This window comes from Hypanus sabinus, chromosome 2 (genome assembly GCF_030144855.1).
Source record: "Hypanus sabinus isolate sHypSab1 chromosome 2, sHypSab1.hap1, whole genome shotgun sequence".
Lineage (NCBI taxonomy): Eukaryota > Metazoa > Chordata > Chondrichthyes > Myliobatiformes > Dasyatidae > Hypanus > Hypanus sabinus.
The window spans coordinates 136,100,656-136,121,560 of NC_082707.1; the positions used below are offsets into that span (position 1 = coordinate 136,100,656).

Here is a 20,905-nt window from a genome sequence, read left to right on the forward strand (position 1 = left end):
CTGGCCCTTCGAGTCACACCGCCCAGCAGTACCCTCAATTTGATCCTAGCCTAATCACGGGATAATTTACAATGAGCAGTTAACCAACCAGCTGGTATGTCTTTAGACTGTGGGAGGACTGTGGGAGCACCCGGATAAACCCACATGATCACAAGGAGAACATGCAAACTCCTCACAGGCAGCAGTGGGGATTGAACCCTGGTCTCGTATACTGTAAAGCATTGTGCTAACCACTACTCTTACTGTGCCACCCTATTTTATTTGAGATTGGGGGAAACAAAGCAAGAAAACACATTAATTATTGCATCTGTACATATGCATGCTTAGACTTGAAGTTGATTTTGTTGTATAGTAAGCATGCAAGGTGGTTTTATTTTTTATATATTGTTGTTGTTACAATATGATTTCTTTGCCTTTCGAACAGACTCCTGTGGTGCAGAGGTGATAGACAATACAAATTCACAACCAAGAGTAACAACTAAGAAGGACACCGAGGAGGAGCTTGAAGATTGGTTAGATAGCATGATCTCATAATGTTACCATGACAGACTTACAAGTGCATGAATCCTGACAAAGAGTACTTGACGCCAAACACAACAGCAGCATTGCATTTCCTGCACAAAGCAGTTGGGTAATTGCTTCAAAAGCATTTATTTCAACAGTATGATATCAAAGTGGAGTTTAGGAGTTTTACCCTTAGCTATTGAAAACATGTTCAATTCAATGAATGGCTTAGAATTATATGTAAAAGGAAACCATCTAAACAGTTATGGAAAAGGTAAAATTCACAAGCTTACTTTGTTATTTTCTCAATGAAGGGTTAAGTTACACATTAATAAAATGCCATTAAGCAAAGAGATTAATTTTAAGAGCTTTGATTGTCTATGTGTACATCAGTGCTGGTGTGATTCACATTAATGCAATTACAGTAGGTTTAAAAAAAAAATCTTTTCACAGGTTGATTCAAAAAAGAGATGTCACATTCATAGCCAAAGGAATACAGTATTTATTTTGTGCCTTCAGTGTGCTCCAGTATCGGTTGTAACAGAATGATACACTGTCATTATTCTCAGATTAAACAAAAGCATATTCTTCTAAAAAAGATACTTTACTGAAGTTCATTGCTTTGTTTCAAAATTATGCATTAAGTTGCAGTTAGCACATTTGAATGACTTAAAATTGAAGCTTTTAAATTGTAAATGGTGTTAATTTGAAAATGTACAATAAAGCATACAGCCAGATGCACAAGAAAGATTTGAAGGATTATAGAGTTTCATGAAATTAAATGCTATATCCAGAAAAAAACATTATAAATTAACAGCTCAGCTGCTGCTTTGGCAACAGGTTTGTCTACAGGTTTGTACAGCATACAGTAAGACTCAACAATGTGAATAAACTGAACAAATACTAACTTAGTTAATTTTGTTTTGAGAAGCATAGGCTAGAAAACAGACATACAAATTGTTGTTTAGCTTGGCCACAGGTAAGGCACAATTTCTTTTGGTTATTTCTTGGAATTTATGACAATGTGGTTCTGTTTAATCAGTTAGCCAAAAGCCACAGAAGAGTTTAACTTCAATATCTTCATAACACTTCCAATTCTGTTAAATATTACACTTTGTTTACTTTAAAGTTGAATGTCATTGTGTTTAAGACGGTTGTATTTTCAACACCTTTCACATTTATTTTTATTTTGACTTGGAATAGTAAATGTCCATTCGCTTTATTTTGTATAATACACTCATGTCAAGTTCCATGTGTTCAATCAGTAGGTAAGTTCAAGCAGGGTTAACATTTATCCAAGCTGATCCTCATACTGTTTACGGAAACAGTCTCCAGCAGGGAAGAAGTCCCAGCAGCGTTCTTGATACATCTTCCATACAAAAGACTCCTTAAATTGATTGAAAATAATGATTAAAATTATATTTTGTGTATAATGCATTGATAATTTCATGATTATTTCATGATTACTTTTAAAATTAACTTTACATTATTATTATACAGTATCTTGAAAAAGGATTCAGCCCCTACATTTTCACATTTTTCTGTATCATTTTTTAAATTTAAAATATAGATCGAAGTAGGTTTTTTTAGCTAAATATTATGCATCATGTCCAATCAAAAGAAAAATTCCAAAACCTGTCAACAGTTTACTAAGAAGTAAAAACCAACATTGTGAGGCTTAAACAATATTCATCCCCTTTGTAATTACTACGCTAACTTTCCTCAGGTGCAGTACCATATATCATCTTACCAACTCACCTAATTCGTTGATGTAGAGAATTGAAAGATCATCTGTTATCAATGAATTCATAAGAATAAGTACTCTCTCTGTCTCTGTAAGGTCCAACAGTATGGTAGATTTTCAACAGACCAAACCAAAATGAAGACAGAAGAGCATTTGAAAGAAAAATAGAGGGTTATGGGGTAGTGCGGTTTAGTACTTTTTTTTAAGGATTTATCTGGGTCGGCACAACATGGAGGGCTGAAGGGCCTGTACTGTGCTGTAGTGTTCTATGGTTCTATTTAAGGCAAGTTAGGGAAATGATAATAGAGGCACACAAATCTGGGGAAGGATACAAGACCATTTCAAAGGCATTGAACAAGCTCAGTGCAGACCATTGTTTTAAAAAAAAAGCGGAAAATATATGAAATCACAGCCACACTGCATAGATCAGGCTGCCCCTCTAAACTCAATTGCTAGAGCAGAATGGCACTTATAAGAGGGCTACTGTGATGACAACAATCACTGAGTGAGCTGCAGTAGTCAGTGGTGCAACTGGAGATGAGGTTCTTGGCCCCACAATCTCAAAGGAAGAGTTATGGAAGAGTAGCAGGGAAGAAACCCTGCCTAAAAATAAAAAAAATAACCTTGCTCATAAAGACTTTGCAAAGCGTCACCTAGAAGATGTTGTAAATATGTGGAAGGATGTCTTGTGGTCAGATAAGACTAAAGAGGAACTTTCTGGCTTCAACACTAAACAGAGTGTGTGGCATAAATCTAATACTGAGCACCAGCCAGGTAACACCATCCCTACTGTGAAGTATGGTGGAGGTAGTGCCATGTTATGGGGATGCTTTTCAGCAGCAGGGATGGGAAATCTGGTCAGGATTGATGGCAAGATGATTGCTGTAAAATACAGAGAGATCCTGGATTAAAAACCTGCTAACCTCTACCAGAAAGCTTAAACTGGGGAGGAAGCTCATCTTTCAGCAGGACAATGATCCATTGCACACCACCAGAACAACCATACAATGGAAATAACTCAGAAAATGTGTAGCTCAGGTATTTGATGGTTGGGTTGAGTTGTTCCCTGATCTTGTCAATCCATTTGCAAATGTTTTTTCACGATATGAGGAGATATCATCAGCTCGCTGCACATTTGAGGTGGGCCCTTCAAATGCTTGGCTTTTATATACTCATCAATCATCTGGTTGGTCCGACTGCTCCAAGAACATAGAATACATAGAATTTTGGACATGCATAAGCAAACAGCAACACTGAGAAGAGTATTCTGCAGACCTAAAGAAAAAACCAGGCTATTGGACAAGACTAATGTTGCCTACTAAATCCAATGCAGGGACTGCAGCAAATATTACATCATCTAAACTAGGAGAAATCTATGCACAAGGATCCATGAACAGCAACTGACTGTTAAGCGACATGACAAACTCTCCCTAGTCTCTACCCATGAAGATTGAGAGGGGCAAAAATTTGACTGGGTATCAATGAAAGTCATGGCACAAGTGAACACACGGCATGCAAGAGAATTCTTAGAAGCATGGTTTTCCGCAAACAGACATGTAGACCTGGAACCTACTTATAGGCCAATACGGGCAAAATTCCAGACCACATTGCACGGAGTGATGAGACCACGTCTTTTGTGTCACAATTGAGTTTCGTAATGACGCCCAATCAGCTGATTAAGTACATAAAGGCCAAGCATTCGGAGAACACACCACAAGTGATCAGCACAATGATGATGTCTCCATATGGAGATGAAACATTTGCAAATGGATTGCCGTGATCAGACTCAACTCAACCACAAACAACCATGGAATATATTCAAATGAAGAAAGTGATATCTTTGAGTGGCCCAGTCCTGACCTTAACCCAATCAAGCATCTCTGGCAAGACCTCAGGATTGCTTTCCACCTCCTCTCCCCAACCAATGTTCTGCTGCTTGAGCTATTTTGCAGGGAAGAATGGGCAAATCTTATTCAATCACATTGTGCAAATTTAAAGCAGACTTATCTAAAAGGACTACTGGCTGCAACAGCTGTGAGAGGAGCTTCAACTAAGTACTGAGCAAAGGGGGAATGAATACTTTTGAACAGCTGATATTTCACTTTTTGAATTTTTTTGTTTTTCTTACTTTACAATTCTCCATTTTTGGTTTTACTGTGAAAAAAAGGAGCATGCGATTCACAAATAAATATTCTCAGTTAATTTGTTCAAAATCCCTGCTTGGAATTCAAGGCACCAAATATATACAGCTCAACCAGTCCACAATCACCATTTATGCTCCACTTGAACCTCCTGCCTCTTGTGTTTGCTTATCTAAACCTTTATTCCCTTTTCCATTTATTAGTGTTCACCTCTAGTTTGTTATATACCTCCGCAGTATTAAGTATACACTCTCCATTTAGCATGTCATGCACATTCATAAATTTTGTTGTTCATTTCAGAATGTAAAACAGAAATGTAGATGGTGAACAGCAGTGATCCTAACATGTTCTCAGGGAATATCCTCAGAATTTCATTTGCTTATTTATCGCCTTTTGCTGTTCTAAGTGCACTGATTTCATTATCTGGTATCATTCCATCTGCTAAACCCTGAAGCAAAGTAGTAATTTTGTATTTGTGCCATCTTGTATTGTTAATGATATTATATTTCTATTCCAACTCTCATCCAAACCATCCTCCTCTTGATGTTTCTGGAAAATATTTTGATAGAAGACCATAATATATAGGAACAGAATTAGGCCACTTGGCCCATAGACTGTGTCCTACCATTTCAACATGGCTGATCCTTTTTCCCTCTCGGCCCCAAGCTCCTGCCTTCCTTCATGCCACGACTAATCAAGAGCCTATCAAGCTCTGCCTCAAATATACCTAATGACTTGGCCTCTACAGCCGCTTGTGGCCTCAAATTCCACAGATTGATCACCTGGCTAAAGAAATTACTACTCATCTCTGTTCTAAAAGGCTATTCTGAGGCTGTGTTCTCTGGTTTTACATTCTCCCTCCATAGGAAACATCCTCTCCACATCCACTCTATCGAGGCCTTTCAACCTTCAATAGATTTCAATGAGGTCAACCCTCATTCTTCTGAATTCCAGTGAATAAAGCCCAGATCCACTAAATGCTCTTCATAAGACAAGCTTTTCAATCCTGGAATCATTTTCATGAACCTCCTTTAAACCCTTTCCAATGTCAGCACATCCTTTCTTAGATAAGGGACCCAAAACTGCGCTCAGTACTCCAAATGAGGCCTCACAGTGCTGTATAAAGCCAGAACATTACATCCTTGCTTTTATATTCTAGTTCTCTTGAAATGCATGTGAACATCGCATTTGCCTTTTTCACCATTGACTCAACCTGCAAATTAACCTTTAGGGAAATCTGCACAAGGACTCTCAAATCCCTTTGCCCCTCAAATTTTAAATTTTCACTCCATTTAGAAAATAGTTTATCCTTTTATTTCTTTTACCAAAGTACATCACCATACACTTCCCAACTCTATTCCATCTGTCACTTCTTTGTCCATTCTCTCATTCTCTTAATCTATCCAAGTCCTTCTGTAGCCTCTCTACTTCCTCAGAACTACCGCCACCTCCGCTCATCTTTGTATAATCTGCGAACTTGGCCAGAAAACCATCAATTCTGTCATCCAAATCATTGAAATAACATTAAATGAAGCGGTCCCTACCCAGACCCCTGTGGAACACCTCTTGTCACCGGCAGTCAACCAGAAAAAACTCCCTCTGTTCCCGCCCTTTGCCTCATGCCAATCAGCCAATGCTTATTCATGCTGGTATCTTTCTTGTAATACCATGGACTCTTAACTTGTTAAGTAGCCTCATGTGTGACACCTTGTCAAAGGCCTTCTGCAAATCCTAGTACACAACACTAACTAATTCTCCTTTGTCTATCCTGCTTGTTATTCTTGAATAATGTTTTTTCATTAGTACTCTAACTACAGAACTGTTTTGATTTTCCCAATCCTTTCATCTCTCATTATATACTTGATGCATACTTTTATATCTTCAGATGTTAAATTATTTTTTCTTCATCCATGAAGTCTTGTGTACATTTAATTTGTTACACATCAAAATATATTCTTCCTGCAATATGATGAACCCAATTTTGAATGTTGATTGCCCTCAGCATTGCCCATTTTATTTTACTAATTCCAAACACACCTCTCAATTTCAGGCTTTCTCTCGTCTACAAACCTGGCTTTAAACATGCTTATGTCATAAGAATATAAGAACATAAGAAGTAGGAGTAGGAGGTAGGCCATTGGGTGCATCGAGCCTTCTTTGCCCTTCAACAAGATCATAGCCCTTAATTTCCCTAATATGCAAAAATCTATCTAACCTTGTCTTAAATATATTTTACCTAAATATATTTACTCCGCCGTTTCTTTGGGCAGGTTCACCAGTCTCTGGGAAATGCAGTTTGTCCTCATCTCCTTTCTAAACTTACTCCCTCAAATCTTGAGGCTATGTCCCCTAGTTCTAGTCTTACCTACCAGTGGAAACAACTTCCTGCCTCTATTTTATCTATCCTTTTCATAATTTCATATGTTTCTGTAAGATCTTCTCTCATGCTTCTGAATTCCAGCAAGTACAGTCCAAGGCAACTTAATCTCTCCTCACAGTCTAACCCCCTCATCTTGGAATCAATCTGGTGAACCTTCTCTGCAGTACCTCTAAAGCCAGTATATCCTTCCCCAAGTAATGAGACCAGAACTGTACGCAGTATCCAGATGTAGACTCACCAGTACCCTGTACAGTTGCAGCATAACTTCCCTGCTCTTAAAATTCAATCCCTCTAGCAATGACGGCCAACATTCCATTTGCCTTCTTGCTAGCCTGCTGCATCTGCAAACCAACCTTTTGCAATTCATGCACAAGCACTCCCAAGTCCTCTTGCACAGCAGCATGCTACAATCTTTTACCATTTAAGTAATAATCTGATCTTCCATTTTTCCTTCCAAAGTGGATGATCTCGCATTTACCAACATTGCACTCCATCTGCCAGACCCTTGCCCACTCACTTAATCTATCTCTCTCTGCAGACTCCCCATATCCTCTGCAAAATTTGCTTTTCCACTCAATTCAAGGTCATCAGCAAACTTAGATACACTACACTCAGTCCCCTCTTCCAGATCGTTACTGTATATCATGGACAGTTGCGTGCCCAGTACTGACCCCTGTGGCACACCACTCACCACTGATTGCCAACCAGAGGTAACACCTATGTATCCCAAATCTCTGCCTTCTATTGGTTAACCAATCCTCTATCCATACTAATAATTTACCCCCAACTTATCTTATGGAATGGCTTTTTATGTGGCATCTTATTGAATGCCTTCTGGAAATCCAAGTAAATAACATCCACCTGTTCCCCTCTATCCACTGCGCTTGTTATATCCTCAAAGAACTCCAGTAAGTTTGTCAAAAAGGACCTGCCTTTGCTGAATCCATATTGTGTCTGCCTAATGGATTCATTTCTTTTCAGATGCCTCACTATTTCTTCTTTAATGATAGCTTCAAGCATTTTCCCGACTACAGGTGTTAAACTAACTGGCCTATAGTTTCCTGCCTTTTACCTACATCATGTTTTGAACAGTGGTGTGACATTTGCCTCCTTCCAATCCATCGGGACCTGCCCAGAGTCTTAAGAATTTTGGTAAATTATCACCTAAACCTCAACTGTAACCTGCCTGTGCAGGTTATTGCCTATGCCATTGTAATTTACTATTCAGTAGCCAATAGACAACTTCCACCAGTGATTTTTTTCCCTTTACTTTTCCTAATCTCTACCCAGATGGATTCAACATTCTGCTCCTCAGATCTTATATCATCTCTCATTATTGCCAATTTCACCCTCAATTATGAGCGCTACCTTTCTGCCTGTCCTTCTGTGTTACCTGATATCCTTGGAGATTTAATTCCCAATCCTCTCCACCCTGCACCACGGTTCTGTAATGGTCACCAAATCATACCCCTTTATTTGTGCTGCAAGTTCACTGACCTTCTTACAAGTACTGTGGGCATTCAGATAAAGTGCCCTTATACTCATTGTGCTTTAAAATCTAAATCTTTGTCTCTTATGCACTTGACTTTTCTGCATTCCACCCTCACTTTTAGCTCTTTTAGCTTTTTCTTTTACTTTATCTATTCACACTTTTCACTTTTACTTTATCCATACTTCTTCAATCTGTTGAACCCACCCCCCTGCTACTTAGTTTGAAGCCCTAACCATAACCCTAGTTATGCGATTTGCCAGGATCCAGGTCCCATCACGGTTCAGGTGGAGCCCATCCCCAATGGATGAGCTCCCTCCTTCCCCAATACTTGTGCCAGTTTCCCATGAATTCAAACCCACTTCTCTCACACCAGTTCTTGAGCCAAGCACTTAACTCTTTAATCTTCTTAACTCTGTGCCAATTTGCACATAGCTCGGTTAGTAATCTAGATATTACCACCTTTTTGGTTTTGCTTTTTAATTTGGTCCCTAGCTGCTCAAATTCCCTTAGCAGAACCTCTTTCCTTCTTCCACCTATGTTGTTGATACTCACATGGAGCACAACAGATGGATCTTTCCACTCCCACTGCAAATTCCTCTGCAGGTCAGATAAGATGACATTTTTCTGTATGAAATTCTTAAAAAATGCTGTTCCTTCTTCGTTTTTAGTTGAAGTACCTCATGGTAATGGATCTTTTCAACCCAATAAGCCTGTGTTGCCCAATTATACCCATGTGACCAATTAACGTCCTCATATGTACGTCTTTGGAACGTGCAAAGGAATCACAGCACCCAGAGGAAACCCAGTGGTCACGGGGGCAGCATACAAACAGACAGAAGTGTAACTGAACCTGGTTTACTGGCACTTAAAAGCGTTTACACTAACCTCTACACTACTGTACCGCTCTTCCTTCTCTGGGTTTCTACTGAGATCTGAATCCAATATCCAACGGTCCTTAATTGGGTTGTTTACATAATGAGTTAGAAATAAGTCTTGCATATTATTAGAGTTGCTTTTTTCCCCAGCCAATTAATAATATTTACAATGCTAATGTAGTTGAAATTCCCCTATTACTGATCATTTCTTTAATTTATGTGCATATTGTGCTCGCTGGGCTGAAGGTCTGGCTCTGAGCTGTATGACTATATTTCACTAGTAGTTTTTTAATAGACCTGCTTTCACATTGAACAATCCTGTGTGAACTCTGGTTCTACAACTTTAGTTGCCCTAAGTGCTTCCTGTTTCTCCATTTTCCTGTTCTGTTCAGCCCATCAATTGCTCCTCAATATAATGGGCATCATGTGCAGCTCTCTCCTCTCCTCACCACAGCTTTATTTGTAATGTTACATAACAACAGAACTATTATCTTTGAATGGTCCAATGAAATATCTGTAATTTGATCATTGGTAAAGTTTTTAAAGTATTGACATTTAAAATCAGTTTGTGGGTTTGCCAAGTTCTGTATCTTCCAACTGTTCTACAAGGCAAACTGCTCTGCATTCATAGCTTCTTGTATGCTTCAAGGATGTTATTCCTTGCAGCATTTGTGACTCACTATGCAACTTCAATTCTTCATCTTGTTCTTGATCTTAACTTTAATCAAAGAAAAATATTTCTCATTGTGAGTTAGCATAGGCTTGTTCAGTCTCACTGCCTTCCTCACTTATATAATCAATATTTCCCGAAACGCTTAAAACAAAATGTATATTCCATGTGGATACAATGAATTAAAAGAGGAGAATTCATTGAAAAAGAATGCAAAGACTTTTGCCCTTTGTCAGATTTCAAATGAAGCACAAGTGTCAAAACAAAGGCAATTTATTCAACTTCAGTTCGTTCACTTCACCTCGCCCATAGTTCTTCCCCTCCCCATCCACCCCAAATTCCCCTTCCTACCTGACCAGTGTGTTCAGTTTCATCCTTATTAATGAGGTACATCATGAAGAACCTGAAAGAAAATAAAAATGTTTTTAATTCCAGTCAGTTTGCACAAACTGCAGCCCATAGCTTCTTTGTGCTCATGACATGGTGCAGAGTACTTATTCACATGGCGTAGAAATAAGCCCTTTGGTCCACCTCAACCATACACCCTCTCTTTCTTGATGACATCTGGCTGTAGCTGGGCATTCAGAACAGCACACAACACTCCCAGTGCAGTCTCACAGCAATAATGTGACATCAGCTCTTGTATGCACTGCCCTCTTCACTATTTTCAAATAGCTCTCCCGTGCTTTTCCTTTTCTACAACCACTCTCCAGGACCCTAGTATTTTCTGTTTTATGTTCTGTCCTGGTTTGACTTCCCAAAATGCAACATTTCACCCTTGTCCAAGTTAAATTTCATCTGTTCCTTGACTTATTACCAACAACCTTAATGTTCTCTGTAAGCTTACTATGTCATCAACATTCTCATCCAAATCATTAACTTAGATTATGAATGGGGGGGGGGTGTCCAGCATTGGTCCCTGTGGCCCACCACTAATCACAGGCTGCTAATCTACACCCTTCAACACCACACTCTACTTCCTGTCATCATGCCAGTTGTGTCTAGTTGCCCAAATCCCATATGCTCTAATCTCCTGGACCAGCCTACCACGACAAACCTTATCAAAGGCCTTGCTAATGACAAAGTCCATATTAGCAACAACTAACACCCTGCCCTTGTTAGTCTTTGGTCATTTCTTCAAAAAGATACATTCAAGTTCTGAGAAACAATTTCCCATATACAAAGCTATGCTGACTATCCTTAATCAGTCTTTGTCTTTCCAAATGCTGTCAGACCCTGCCTCTTGGAATCCTTTGCAGTAAGTTTCCCACTACTGATGTTAAACACACCAGCCAGTATGATTGGTGTTGCTCAATTCATGAGGTGGAGCTTGGCTACTTGTATTGAAAAGATACGTCAGTTACATGGTTTTAAAATGCAGGTTCAAAGAGATAAAAATGAAGAAAGTTGTGGCTGCAGTGAGCATCTCAGAAAAGTAACATCTCAACAGGTCAAATGGCCTTTTAAATCAATACCAGTGCTGTTCAAGAGCAATATATGCAGTTCTTTCATCGTCTTGGCGGTTCTTTAAGATATTTACTCAGCTCCCTTTTGTATCTGTTTCCACTACTCCCTCTGGCTAGAGCCTCTTTATTAACTGTTCAGTTTTTGTTGAAAAGCAGTTTGATGGCCTTTAGTAGCAAACACAAAATGCTAGAAGAACTCAACAAGTCAGACAGTATCTATGAAGGGTCTCACCCCCAAACTTTGACTATTTATTCTCCATAGATGCTGCCTGACTTGCTGAGTTCCTCAAGCATTTTGTGTGTGTTGCTTAAGATTTCCAGCATCTGCGGAAGCTGTTGTGCTATTGAAGGCCTTTACCTGCAGTGAGCTGTTAAATTGCATAAAATGCAGTCCCTTGGGATCAGATACTTAGAGCTGAATTTAAGTCAAGGAGGTAAAAAAAGAATTGATATAACCATGGTGACCGTATGGGTGAGATCAAACACAACCTGGCAATATGAATTTAATATTTGAAATAACAGTATTGTATCTGTTAGAACTTGACCAACAATTGAAAAAAATTACTATGCTTGGTGCTTTAATACATTGTGAACGTATGGGGTGCAATGGGATGATGATGCATTTCTGCCCTGATTGGCACTGAGCACTTTTTATGTGCATTACTTTGCTAGCAAGAGCAGTGAAATGGCCACAATTGTCATGCTAATCTCTCTCATTTGCCTATTTATTTTGAAACCCATCTTTATTGACACTAATAATGTCTGTTGTTTGCCAGGCAGCTACTTTCCTTGCAATAGCCAGTTCTCCATTTCTGTTTTGATGTTAACAGCACTCAAAAGTGCACAAATATGAAATGTCCTAAATTGATGTGGCAGCTCATTTATAGCATTAATTTCAGAAGTCAAACTCAGTTCATACAGAAAAATGCAGATCAAAGCTTCTGATAGCTGTGACTTGGAATCAGACTAAATATATTTTCAACAGTAATTTATCAGAGCATGCCATTGTCTCCCCACTTTAGGCTGATCATCCCAACTATACACAATGTCAGTAATATGTAGTTCCCTTCACTAGATATCCTCATTGACTCAACCCTGGAACATCTGGACAGCACAGGTGTTTACATCAGAATGCTCTTCATCGACCACACCTCAACATTCACTACCCATCACCCCCTCAAATCTAATCAATAAGCTACAAGACATTGGTCTGATTACCTCCTTGTGCAATTGGATCCTGGATCACTTACAGACTCTAGTCAGTTCAGATTAGCAGCAACATCTCCATGATCTCTATCAGCACAGGTGCACCACAAAGCTCTGTGCTTAGCCCCCTGCTCTACTTGCTTTACACTTATGACTGTGTGGCTGAGCACAACTCCAAAGCCATATTCAGGTTTGCTGGTGACACCTTTGTCATAGGCTGAATAAAAGGTGGCGATGAATCAGCAAATAGGAAGGAGATTGAAATCTGGCTGAGTGTTGTCATAACAATAACCACTTCCTTAATGTCAGCAAAACTGAGGAGCTGATTATTGATCTCAGGAGGACACTGGATGTCCATGAACCAGTCCTCATTGGATGATCAGGGGTGGAGAGGGTTAGCAAATTTAAAGCTAATATCTTAGGTGCTATTATTTCTGAGGACCAGTCCTGGTCCCAGCATGTAAATGCAATTATGAAGAAAGCACAGCAGTGCCTTGACTTTTTTAGGAGTTTGCAGAGATTTGGCATGACATCTAAAGCTTTGACAAACTTCTATGGATGTATGGTGGAGAGTATATTGACTGGCATCACAGCCAGATACGGAAACACCAATGTGAACTTACTTGTACAAGAAGCAGTGTATACAGCCCAGTCTATGACGGGCAAAACCCTCCCCACCATTGAGCACATCTACATGAAATGTGTTGCAGGAAAGCAGCATCCATCTTCTGGGTCTCACCACCCAGGACATGATCCCTTCTCATTTTTGCCATCAGAAAGGTGGTACAAGAGCATCAGGACTCACCACCACCACCAGGTTCAGCAATAGGTACTACCCCTCAACACATCAGGCTCTTGGACAAAAGTGGATAACTTCACTCAACTTCACTTGCCTCCTTATTGAAATGTGCTCACAACCAATGGACTCACTTTCAAGACTCTTCATCTCATGTTCTCGATATTTATTGCTTAATTATTTATTATTATTTCTTCATTTTGTATTTGCACAGTGTGTTATCTTCTGCACTGTGGTTGAATGCCTTAGTTGGGGAGTATTTCATTGATTCTGTTATGGTTACTATTCTATAGATTCTGTATGCCCACAAGAAATTGAATCTTAGGGTTGTATATGGTGACATATATGTACTTAAATAATAAAAATTACTTTTGAACTTTGCCGGATACAGACTTTGGAGACTTTTGTATTTATGTGGTCTTTATTCTACTGATTTTTTTCTGAAAAACTCATATCATAGAAAGACTCCATTCCTGACATACAAAGACATTTATGAAATTATTTTTACTTAGTTTCAATTTATTTTAGTAATCACTAGAAAGAATGATATGATGGCAGACCATAAAAAAAAAACATGCTGTCTTTTTTTCCCTCATAGCCAAACATTCAGCTGAATGGCTTAAACTGAATTTATACAATCACTATGACTGTGTTGTATTTAGATTGTATAAAATATTCAAGTTCATATCCTGTTTTTGGAGCCAGGTGGGGGTGAACAACAACCAAAAAAAATACTAGATGATTTAGTTTAGGACTGCAAGCAAAACCCATCAAAATTTGGGCCATTATTCCCCAAGCAGTTATTTATTTAGTTCTCTTTAAATAGTTTATATTTCAAACTTGAATTATTGGATTCCTTCTGACAGATTTCCCTTCCTCAGAGGAAGACTGGCTATCTCTCCTTCATGTGACTTTGTTATCTTTACAAAACTGTTTAATATAGCATTCATACTCACAGGTAGTTTGCAAGGTTGTGCTCTTGCAAAGTATGTATCTCAAAACCATGCGGTGTTGTGTCAAAGTAGTCATTTCCAATCCCGCAAATAAAGCATTTGGTCTAGGACAGAATGAAAAAGCAATCATTGATTCAAGTCATTATTGACAATTATCGTCTTATCTCCTTTACGTTATTATTAATGTGTACCATTTCTTCACTTTCTGAGGATTTTTTTAACTTCTTGTTTAATAGCATGTTTGTATAATTAACCCAGAATTAATCTTGGCCTCTGGTACTGTTTGGTTGTGCATTCTTCCAGTTTCCTTCACCTGCTCTGATTTTCTTCCACATCCCAAAGGCTTGGTGGTTGGTCAGTTAACACTCTTACTTTAATTTACCTTGAGTAAACGATAAATTAATCATAGGAGAAGTGCAGAGATTTGTTGAGAGACAATAGGTACAGGGAAATGAGAGAAGGAAATAAACATCACCTAATGCCAGAAAGCAATTAGAGTATTAATTGTAGCGTACACACCTCCATGTCTTCTCGCACTTGCTCCTGTTGGTCTCTCAGCTCCCCAAAAGCATCAATAATCAAACCTAATCACAGAAAGTGATAGCATAAGCAATTTACTAGTTGTTTATGGATTACATGGCACTAATACCATACACTCATTCAAATCCAGATCTACATGTTCCTGAGAAGAGGCAACACTTCGTCACCAAAACCAAATGAAATTTGACTTATCTTTAATAGACGTCTGATACCAAGTGTTTTGCTCAAAGCACAGAATTAACTGTCACCATTAATTGAGATAATATGATCTTCGTTAATATGCTGGACACATTTTGATAGGCACAATCTGTACAAAATCTCTGTAATTTCAGCCTCAATGATGGGTCTTGATCCAAAATTTTGACTGATTATAATACTTCTGTCTAAAGATGCTGCCTGACTTGCTCCAGCATTTTGTGTTGCTCCAGATTTCCAGAACCTGCAGTCGCTCTTGTACCTTTGTAATTTAGAAACCTTTGAACTGGTACAATCTTTGTATCAACTAACAGGAAATCCCAGACTTTTCCAGAGGGAAGAGCAAAGCCCAATCATCCCACCCCATCCCCCATTTCTGCTGTCATTTTCACATATATTTTTGAACTATTCTCAGTGTTCCTGTTCCCTTTATGACAAGTAGACCAGCACCGCCAAAGTAGTCCAAGTGTACTCTGGGAATGCTACATTATATGCTGGATATTTAAAAATAAGGAACCATGGAAGAAATTTGATGCAACTCTGTGCAAAGGTGAAGAGTGAATAAAACTAGTCAGACAACTCTTCCATGAAGTGATTATTGAAAACAAATTCTTGCTCAAGTTTTTCTTGTAATAAGAAAACATACCCTGAATAATAGCTAGTAGGATGACAATGACAAAGAAGAAGAATGTGATGTCAAAGATGATTCGGTACATTTCAGAAGGATCACCAGCAGGGTCTTCAATTTCATCTCCAATGCCACCTCCAGCTCTTACACCCACATACATGTGGAACAAATAGCACTGAAATGAAAAAAAAAACATTGCCATAATCTTGTTGGTGTTTGTCTGCATTGTCAAAGACTTAAGTGTGTTGTAAAGGTAGGGAGCATTGAATTAAGTCAGAATGGCAAAAAGTGAGTCATTCTTTGAATCAGTGCTGCAGTTTCAAGGTCCATTAAATATTCTCTTGCTTGCTTTACCTTTCCTGGGTTGAATATGTGGAAGTCAGCTAGTGTTCCTACTTTATGAGATATGAGCATGTGTTTGAATATCCCCATGTGACTAATTCATAGTTTGCAGATGATCACAGAGATGGAAGATAATGCAAGGTTGCTAGGAGATGTTGAATTATATCCCATCTAAAACTCCATTTATTCCATATGGAAATAGAGGGAGAGGAAATTGAAAATATATAATTAATGATACTCAAGTGCTAAGAAAAGAGAATTATAGCTAAATAATGTATGATACTGAAAGTGGATGGTGCAATAGTGGCATCAGAAACAAAATTTTACATGATTGGGAATAGCCTCTGGACAATAAATGGTTACATAGAGGATAGGATGCATAAGACTTTTACACAATACTGTAGTAATTTAATGTATTGCATTGTACCACTGCCAAAAAAAAATATTTCATGACATATATGAGTGATGATAAGCATGATTCTGATATAGGTCTCTATTATGGACTGAGAGTGGGAAAGGGGATAGGGAGAAGGGAATGATGGTTGGAAAAAGGGGAAGGAAGAGGGGAGAAAGCAGGAAGCACCAGAGGGACATTCTGTAATGATTAATAAACCAATTGTTGGAAATCAAATAACCTTGCCTGGTGTCTCAAGGGTGGGTGTGTCTACACCCGCACCACCTTCTGCCCCCAGCACTCTTCCTCTGCCTCCCGTCACCTGTCCCACACCCCTCACCCAGCACTGCACCTTCACTATTCCCAACATCCTTTGCTCCTGTCAGACTTACAAACTTGTTCCCCTTCACATTGACAAAGACAGTTCTGCACAAAAGTCTTAGGCACGCTTGCTGTATATACAGTATGTGCCCAAGATTTTTGCACAGTACTGTATGTAATTATATTTATTATAACTCAGGAACAAATTGGTGTCTATTTGAAGCAAACTTATATAATGTGAATTCTGCCTTACTGAAAGTACATTAAGCTGATCTAAGGATCAAAACTGAGTGAGATATTGCTGTGGTGTTCAGTTAAATTACCCACTTTACTTTTCTTGGCTTTGCATGATTCTGAAAATGCATTTCTACAGCAATTTCAGCACAATTATGCCAAAAAGTGAGCTCTCAATGATAATTGCAGGATATCCACTTGCATTCACAATTCCCAAGGTAAAAAAGCAACTGCACAAATTTGTGGCAAGGCCTGAGCTAGGATCAGACTCAGCCAGGTGTAAGCAAAGATACAGTACATGTGCCTTCAATCCCACTTTTTCATGACTTTCTAAGCATTACCACTATTAAAATGATAACAAAGTTCATTACTATCCCAGAGATCAGAAATTTAACTCTATCAGCAACATAAATATACAACTCTAACAGCAGGTCAGTTCTGCACTTCCTAACACTTTACCAACATCTACATGTCACATCAGGAGTGACTTGGAAAACTCATGTCTGGACGAGTATACTTTTCAACAGCACACAGAAAGCTTGAAACATCTTGTTAAACAGAGTTCCCACATTGACACACTCTCATTATCTACACAGCATGGGTACATTCTAAAGCACTGACAAAATCCACTGCAGCAGCTCACCAAGACAGAGCTAACAGTGAGTTACAACCCCCTAGCCTGTACGGCAAAAAGTGCTACTTGGGCCATAAAGAGTCAACCCTTTCTCTTCACTCATTCAAAATCCGGAAACTGCCAACTGCAGAATAGCCGTAGTGACAGTACCTTCCCTTTGTGAATGAAAGGGAAGGTGTATAATTATGCAAAATAAAGGTGGTGGTATTTATATTAAATTCCTACCGTCATCATGTCATCACACTTCATATCTGGTTCATCTTCATCTTCGCTTTTGTTGTAGAATTTGCGGAAAAAGTTGAAAGCAACCACTGTGTAGAGATACACGACAACTGCCAGGAGACCAACAGTCAGCACAAGCTACATGAAGGAAATGAAAAAAAGTTTTAATATAGTGCAATGCCAAATAAAGAGTCCTGCCCTTTTAAATGCTGTCCAGGTACTATACAAACCAAAGGAAAATGCACTAATTGATGAGCCAGAATAAGGTCTATATTACAAATGCAAGTTAAATAGCTGTTCACAAAGGTGGTGGAGGAATGATGGAAGAAACTGGGAAACAATAGATGGAAGTGACAAAGGTCTGAAGAAGACAAGACTCCAATAGGAGAGGACATGTAACTCAGAAGTTGCAGTTAGTATCTTATTTACACTCTTTATAAAACCAGCAAGGGTACAAGTAATCTTGTTAAATTTACCGACACTTGGGTAAAGTTAATTCATCAGAAATAACTTTTGATATTAACCTTAGCAGCTACCTTCAAGTCAGACAGGTAGGATGTAGAAAGATTGATTTTCCTGAATGTTTCAGCTGTAATCAGGACTGCTTGATATTGATATGTGAGTATCAAGCCGCACCCGGTGCCTCTTTCAGAGTCAGGATCTGAATACCTCTTGTTCTGGTTTTAGTAATGTGGCAGTTGGAATTCCTCCAGCACATGTATTTTTATTGCTATTTTGCAGCTGAGAAATGGTCACCACACCACCAATTCTTACCCCTGTTCAGACTTGAAATATGATCTAATGTGGTCATAACAAATTAAGTAAAACTATGGAAAGGGTAAGTTAAATCTCTTCAATCATGCAATTCTCTCTAGTGATTACTGGAGGTCAAGAAGATTGCAAATAGTCCAGCACTTCTGAATGAAGGGAAGTGTGATAAATCTGGCAGGTACTTTTCTCAGGCCTGTCAGTACAGATTTGTTGAAAGCAAATTGTGCCTGATACATTGATCGAGTGATCAATTGAGCAGGGTAATAGGCAGAGTGGAAGATTGTGCTGTCGATACCGCACCATTCAATTAACATAAGACATTTTGACGAAACCCTTATTTAAAGGCATTAGGAAAATTTAAACTCTGGGAAGTAAAACCACCTCCGAAGCCTGTATACAAAACTGACTAAATGAAAATGCAGGTAGTAGTGATATGATAAGAAGCTTTTAAAACTGGAGGAAAATAAAGAAGACTTACAGCATCTGTGGAAACAGTTAATGCTCTGATGAAGGACTTCAAACTGAAAAAATAACTGTTTCTCTCTCCACAGATGTTGCCTGATCTGCTGAGTTTCTAGCATTTTTGTCTTTAAAGAAGCACCACTGTCTCCCAGGCTGAAAATTGAGTCTTGCACTTCATGGTACATATTAATGATAGGTTGCATTACAAAGTAATTATAAGTTGCATTACATATACAAGGCATAATTTCAAAATTTTTATTATTTATCAAGAGCACCAAAGTTGACAATGAGAAATGCAACAACACACCTCAGGAATGTAGACATACAAGTAAATTTAGAAAGTGAAATAATAATAGACAAAATACTAAATATTACTTTACAATCGTCAGGAAAAACAAAAGAGCAATATAAATTCAATTTTTTTTGAGTGAGTGCAGTATATTAGCGAGAAGGTAGGGATGTCAGGACAAGTGACTTGGGTTTTCGATGAGTTGTTCACAGGATATGGACATCAACTGCAATGCCAGTATTTATCAGTTATCCATTAACTTAAAAGGGTGGTGGAAGTAGATTCTGTGATCAAAAAACATAGTCACTGAAAAGCGAAATACTTTCAGAGCTATAGTAAGATGCCTAGTGACCTGGCATAAGCACAATGATTCAAATGGATTCCTCCCAGGTTCCCATTTTCTTTATTTTTGAGGATGCAATCATATTTTGGTATACAAGTTTTGTTTTAGGAAACTTTGTTCACAGAAAGAACAATGAAAATATGAATGAAAGTTTCAGTTAATTAAGCATGGAAGACCAATAATTTACTGGAACGTTAGATGTAATTGGTGAGAGACCAGCATCTCTACAAATCAATGCACTAAAATGGGCCAAATACCTCTATCATCTTTTGAACCTTCTTAAATATAAATCAATTAGACAGCTGGACGATTACAAATAGTATATCACTTGTAAAAAAAACTGGAGGAATAAACCAACAAGCATATGTCAATAAATCTAGAATTGATAGTAGATTCAACACAGCTGAAGTTAAGTCATGTTTGACAAACTGGATTTTGTTCAAAGTCTATAATCCTATTTACAATAATATTATGAAAAACAAAACGTTTGGATCTACTTTTTCAAGCTATTACTAATCTCACATAAATCTTAACAATAATTTTTCAGATTATTCAAGATTAAAAATTCTAAGACATTAATCTTGGCTTTTGTTTCATAATTCTCACCTGTTTCCCATTGTGTGTTACAGATGACAATATCGTACGCAGTGTCTTAAAACCCATAGCAATATCTAGCAAGTGAGCAGCAAAGAAGAAGTTGTTGTAGTGGCCCAAAATGGACATGGTTGTGTACCAAGCCAGATACAAAAATGACTGCAAATAAAAATTATAATAGAGAATTTTCATTACAAGTCCTTAGGAAACAGTTAGTTATTACATTCGAAATAATGTATTTAATTTGAAGCAGAAAATCTCTTGGAACTAAGACAAAAGCCATTTAAAGAAATCGTTATGTCATTGTTTTAAAACCTTTAGTTTACTGTTAATATCTTGTCAAATGTATTGACAACCAAATGTCACATTCAGAATGGTAAGCATTTTGTCCAAGTCACTACAATGCTGTAAACTGTAGCTGAAATAAAACAGCAGCATTAGCTGTGTGTTTCAGGCAGATGTCTAGCTTGAGAACCACAGTTCGAGAATTATGAGATACAAGAGCTAAATTGTTGAATCCTTAGGGAAAAGAATTTGCAAATTAAGACACATTGGAATAAATTGTTAAGTACAGCTCAAGGAACAGAAGAAAAAGCATGAGGTGAGAAAACTAGAGTAAGGATAAGAAAGAGCAGGTTGGCTGAGCAGAACTTCATAATTTAAATTTTAAAGTGTCATTCAATTTGAATTACTTCATTCCATAGATTAA

General features: G+C 38.2%; 2 protein-coding genes across 2 annotated transcripts in view; one reads left to right on the forward strand and one right to left on the reverse strand.

Annotated features, from left to right (window-relative positions):
• aven (apoptosis, caspase activation inhibitor) overlaps positions 1 to 1,169 on the forward strand; it is a 94,744-nt gene extending 93,575 nt beyond the window's left edge. The window contains exon 6 of the mRNA XM_059955627.1: positions 425 to 1,169. Coding sequence (XP_059811610.1) covers positions 425 to 534 — 110 coding nt within the window. The 3' untranslated portion in view covers positions 535 to 1,169. The remainder of the gene's footprint in view (positions 1 to 424) is intronic.
• A 588-nt stretch (positions 1,170 to 1,757) lies between these two features.
• The window catches only part of ryr3 (ryanodine receptor 3), a 375,337-nt gene continuing 356,189 nt past the window's right edge, over positions 1,758 to 20,905 (reverse strand). Inside the window, 7 exon segments of the mRNA XM_059955616.1 lie at positions 1,758 to 1,891; positions 10,158 to 10,209; positions 14,231 to 14,331; positions 14,747 to 14,811; positions 15,609 to 15,765; positions 17,741 to 17,875; positions 20,209 to 20,355. Coding sequence (XP_059811599.1) covers positions 1,796 to 1,891; positions 10,158 to 10,209; positions 14,231 to 14,331; positions 14,747 to 14,811; positions 15,609 to 15,765; positions 17,741 to 17,875; positions 20,209 to 20,355 — 753 coding nt within the window. The 3' untranslated portion in view covers positions 1,758 to 1,795.